The sequence below is a fragment of the Triticum urartu genome, chromosome 1 (genome assembly GCF_003073215.2).
Source record: "Triticum urartu cultivar G1812 chromosome 1, Tu2.1, whole genome shotgun sequence".
Classification (NCBI taxonomy): domain Eukaryota; kingdom Viridiplantae; phylum Streptophyta; class Magnoliopsida; order Poales; family Poaceae; genus Triticum; species Triticum urartu.
Genome location: NC_053022.1, coordinates 519456565 through 519461996, shown reverse-complemented (window position 1 = coordinate 519461996; position 5432 = coordinate 519456565). Strand labels below are relative to the sequence as shown.

General features: G+C 50.0%; 1 protein-coding gene across 1 annotated transcript; it reads left to right on the top strand.

The window, feature by feature from the left end:
* The first annotated feature begins 3347 nt into the window (after positions 1-3347).
* On the top strand, positions 3348-4430 carry LOC125537257. The gene has a single exon (XM_048700554.1). It carries the CDS (start codon positions 3585-3587, stop codon positions 4173-4175), a length of 591 nt encoding a protein of 196 aa, XP_048556511.1. The 5' UTR covers positions 3348-3584; the 3' UTR covers positions 4176-4430.
* The last annotated feature ends 1002 nt before the right edge of the window (positions 4431-5432 follow it).

Below are 5432 nucleotides of genomic sequence, written 5' to 3'. Positions count from 1 at the left end.
CAATAATAAGCATGTTGTGGCTTATTTGAATGTTGTTGAAGAGTTGAGATCACTTTCTTCCATCGAAGCACAGCTCAGGGTTTTTGTGACTGCTAGGGCTGAGCAACTGATCCTCTGGCAAACTGCTGCTTGGCGTAGAAGAGCCAAACTGCGATGGTGTGTATCTGGGGACGAGAATACCCAGTTCTTTCACGCAGCGGCCAACTGCCAAGCTCATCGTAATAAGATCAGAGTGCTTGTTCAGGATGGGGTGGAGTTTTTTGACACTTCTCAGAAGTTGCGCCTGGCTACTGATTATTTCAAGGATATCTTGGGACAGCCTGCAACCTCCATGGATACTGTTGATGTTGGCTCTCTTTATACTCCGCTTGACCTGTCAGAGATTACTGCTGAGTTCTCCTGGGCTGAGATCATGCAAGCTATCAACTGTTCTCCTAATAACCGAAGCCCAGGCCCTGATGGTTTTACCAATGAGTTTTATAAGGCCTTCAAGCTGTTGATAAAGGATGATCTGTTAAGGTTCTTTGATGCTTTCCATAAGAATGAAGTCGACCTCTCGGGCATCAACTCTGCTTACATTACACTGCTGCCAAAAAAAGATACACCTATGGAAATTCGTGACTTTAGGCTGATTTCCCTAGTGCACAGCTTGCCTAAGTTGGCCTCTAAGGTTCTGGCTTGTCGGCTCAAAGTTTGGATTCCTCATTTGATCCACACGCTTCAGTCTGGCTTCGTGAAGGGTAGATCAATCATTGAGAACTTTGCCTTAGCTGCTGAAATGATCCAGTTTGCCCATAAAAGGAAACTGCCAGTCATTGCGTTAAAGCTAGATTTTCATAAGGCCTTTGACAGCGTCAGTTGGTGCTGCCTTCACAAGATCCTTGATGCCAGGGGATTTCCACAAGTATAGACTAACTGGATATGTGCCCTCTTGTCTACTGGCAGCTCTAGGGTTCTACTCAATGGGGAGATGGGTCCTCCCATCATGGCAAAGAAAGGTTTTCGACAGGGGGATTCTCTCTCCCCGTACCTTTTCATCCTTGTGGCTGATGTGCTCTAGAGGATGTGTTGTCAGTTGTTTCAAGCTGGTTCCTTGCTGCACCCCCTTGGTTCAGACAGCTTCTTCTCGGTCCTACAGTATGCAGACGACACACTGATTCTTTTTCATGGCAGCACGCAACAAGCGGAAATAATTAAGGCAGTCCTCTCAGCTTTCTCTGGTTTTTCTGGGCTTACTATAAACTTTCACAAGAGCACCCTAGTGCCTGTCTCAGTGGATGCAAACATTGCCTCTGCCATTGCTCAGATCCTTGGTTGCCCTGTTTCCTCTTTTCCTTGCACGTATTTGGGCTTGCCTCTATCATTGCACAAAATAAACCATGGTATGCTGATGCCTGTCATCCACAAGGTTGATCGTCGCCTCTCTGGATGGTTAGCCACTTACCTATCTCTAGGTGGGCGGCTAACCCTCATCAACTCGGTACTAGCAGGCATTCCAAGTTACTTCATGGCTTGTTTCCCCTGGCCTATGGAATCCATTGCAAAGTTGGAAGGGTTGCTGGGTGCTTTTTTCTGGCAAGGTAAGAACAAGATCAAAGGTGGTCAATGTTTGGTCGCTTGGGATACAGTCTCTCTACCTCATATCAATGGTGGCTTGGGTGTTCGACAGCTGCACGCACACAATCAAACCATGATGTGCAAATTGGTTTCCAAGATCCTACAGAGCTCTGATATTCCCTGTTATAGCTGGTTTGCCACACACTATTGTCAGTCTACTGTCCCTCATGGTGCCCGCAGCCGAGATATAGCTATCTGGAAAGGTTTCAAGGATCTTATCCCTCTGGTGGTTAACTCCTCTAGATGCGTCCTGGGTTCTGGCACTTTGATCTCCTTCTGGATGGACCAATGGCTGGATGCAGGTCGTCTCTGTCTGCTGTATCCCACATTGTTTTCTTTCGCGTCTCAACCAGCCTGTTCCGTGCTCTCACAGTATGCTAATGGATCATGGGTCATACAACTGCATCCTACTCTCTCCCGAACGGCAGCAGTTGAGCTTCTGGCCTTGCATGAACTTTTGTTTGATGTTGCCCCTAACCCAATGAATGAAGACATACGCACCCCTGTATCCGGCTCTGGACAGCTCAGCACAAAACACTTCTACAGTTTGCTCACTTTCCAGGGGATTTCTGCGTCTTTCAGCCCCTGGGTTTGGGATTCGCTGATTCCTTTAAAGCATAAGATCTTCCTATGGCTTGCTTTCAAAGGCCGTCCAAACACCAGGGATAATATGGTTAAGAAGGGCTGGTCTGCTGTTGCACCGTTCGCACACTGTGACACTTGCCCTGCGGTGGAGTCCGTTGATCATCTGCTACTGCGATGTGCTCCGGCAGCTGCTCTTTGGAATAAACTGGCGCAGGGTTCTTTGGCTCGCTCGGCGCCTGGCATCCTAGTTTTCGTCCAACAAGCGCAACACCAGCTCAGTTTCAAACGACACTGGAATGTTGCATTTGCAGCGTGTGCTCTCACTCTATGGCATGCTAGGAATGACCGGGTTTTCAACTGCAAGGTTTGGACTGAGAATTACCTTAGCTTCTATGCAGCAAACATGCTGCATCTCTGGAGCAATAGAGCCCATAGTCAATCAGTTAAGGAGGATCTACTTTTTTGGTGCCAGAAAATTACCACCTAGTACAACTAAGACAAGATGTAATCTGCCCCCCCCTCTCTCCCTCTTTTCCTCCTTCCTGCTGTCTGTTCTTTAAACTTGTGCCTGCACCTTGGTGCAATGGCCAAGTTTTGCTTTGTACTTGTCACCTCATGAGGCTCTGCCTGTTTTGAAATATAAGGTTGGCAGTCTGCCACCTTCCTGTTTCAAAAAAATGGCTAACCCTACAAAGAAAATCCATAACCATACACCATCTTCACGTACAAATAAAATCCATAAGCATAGAGCAACTACTCCTACAAAAAAAACATAAGCATACGACAACTACCCCCTACAAAAATACATGGGTGCGAAGGTCAGAAACAATTGGGAGCTCACCGTGACGGAGATTGAGTACGCCTAGGGAGGATCGTGTCCTGGAGCATCTTTGTCGTCTTCGTCGTGGCCGGATCCAACATTCTATACATCACCATCATGGCTGGATCCGTTGCTAAATTGACAAACCGGGCTACACGACACCGGGTCCTTGGTGGTCAGGCGCGCGAACAGGGCCGCCCGCGGCGTACAGGCCAACGGACGCGCTCGCGCACGCGGACACGCCATGGCTGAGCCGCCCTGCCAAACTAACCCATTTGGAGATGCCGACGCGACGGCGCAAGACCATCCATTCCCCGCTCACCTTTTCCCCTCGCCCTACGGCCAAATTGGGCTAGGCTGCCACGGCGAATTTCCGCCACGCTCTGCCCTCTTCGTTCCTCCTAAGGCAAAGCTAGCCCACTCCGCTACGCCGGTCCACGCCACCCTATGGCGGCTTGGCCAGTATATAAGCCAGCACGTTCCCGCCCCCGCCATAGCAGCACCTTGCGTTGAGCTCCGCGCGCGCTCTTGTCTTGTTGGCCATTGTAGCTGTAGTAGGCTCATGGCAATGCGCATGGCAGCGGGAAGGGCCTGTGGCGCTTGGAGCGCGCAGCGCATGCTGCTCCCCCGCCAGCGCGTCGACTTCTTCCGGCCGTCTCCCGCGGCGGCGACGCTACGGTTCGGCGATCGTCGCGCCGTCGGGAGCAGAGTGATCCTCTGCCTCGCGTCGGGAGGCGGTCGTCCGCGGGACGACGGCGGCGAGTTCGAGCCCACGGACTCGCCGTTGGATTCGGACGGGCGGATGGTCGACGAGGGCATGGACACGCTGTGGCGGCGCATCCGCGAGGTGGAGGCGGCATCAGCTGACGAGGAGGACGAGGAAGAGCCAGAGTACGAGGGTGGCGTCGACGTCTTCGCGCCCCCGGCTGAGTGGACAGAGCTGGAGCGTCGGCATTACGTGCTGTACGTTGCCGCCCTGCGCGAGGCACTCGGCGCCCTGTTCGCATTGCTGGCGCGCGAGCGGCCGGCGTTCGGCGCGGCGGTCGTGGCGCTGCTGCTGCTCAGCGTGCCGGTCTCGGTGCTCCACGTCTCCGTGGAGCTGATCAGGGCCGTGTACTCCATGTTGGCCGCCGTGCACAACGGTACAATATAGTCGTAGGATTGTACTGCATGATTGCGTACCCGTACCGATGTACTCCTACGTATGTTTGTCTTGTGCACGCGTTGGTTGTCCTTGTTCTGAAGGTGTATTAGACCAACGGCGGAGACAGCAGGGGACCAGCAAGGGCCAAGGCCCGGGCCAACATGCCAAAAAAAAAAATTTAGAGCAGCAATCTTTTGTTTCAGAAGTTGTGTGTTATGCTGTTCTGGGCCTTGTGGCCCTCCCTAACTGATGAGCAACAGCAAAAATGGCACAATGAATTCTGTAGAAGACTTGACTTTTCTCTAGTGTTATTCTATCCCAATTCCCAAAAGCTGATCCCAAACACAAAGAGGCAAAGCCACCCTCGTCTTCCAGCCACACGTGATTCCTCTTCCCACCTTTCCCTTTCCTTGGTCCCCGTTTGCTCTGCTCATCCATGGAGACAAACCACTAGCCCCCAAATCTCCTAAATCTTTCTAGTTGCTCTCTCCTACTCATCCATGGAGACAAACCACTAGCCCCCAAATCTCCTAAATCTCTACTTCTGATGAAGCAGTTGATAGTCTCGCTTCCAGGTTTTTTTTTCGTCCCACCACTTTCGTCCGTTTTTTCGTAGGTTAACCGTCGTAGATTTTTTTCGTCGCCTCCTCCACTTCATCGGTTTATTTTCACTTCATCCTCTCACACAACGAAAAAAACTGAACGGATCAGAACTTTCCATACTGACGCAAATTATTTAGTAATGTCTTTATGTAAAAGAATCAATCACAATCAATCTCTAAAGATCAAATCTAAATTAATTAATCTTCATAACGTTTGTTTCCTTCCGAATCACGTCCATAACTTTCCTTCCTTATTTGGGCAGAAACTGTTTGGTAGCAGAGATTAGGAAACTTCCTATGAGTGTAGTAATAGGAAGTATTCTTTTTCTTGATAATTCGTTTCCATGCATGATGATAGTAAATTAGGCCAACATTCACCACTATTTATCAACGTCATCAATCGTATCCATTTCTACCAGTTTTAAAAGAATCTGCTCGCTATGTCTTTTTAAGGGGATCCACTCGCTAAGTCGTCGTCGCACGTTATTTTCACAAGCAATTCCCCTAAAAAAAGGCGTGGGTAATGGAGCAGTTGGTAGTCTCGCTTCCAGGTTTTTTTTCGTCCCACCACTTTCGTCCGGTTTTTTTTCGTAGGTTAACCGTCGTAGATTTTTTTCGTCGCCTCCCCCACTTCATCGGTTTATTTTCACTTCACCCTCTCACA

Excerpts from the sequence above, each read along its gene's own strand:
- LOC125537257 (XM_048700554.1), top strand. The coding sequence starts at position 3,585 with ATGGCAATGCGCATGGCAGCGGGAAGGGCCTGTGGCGCTTGGAGCGCG.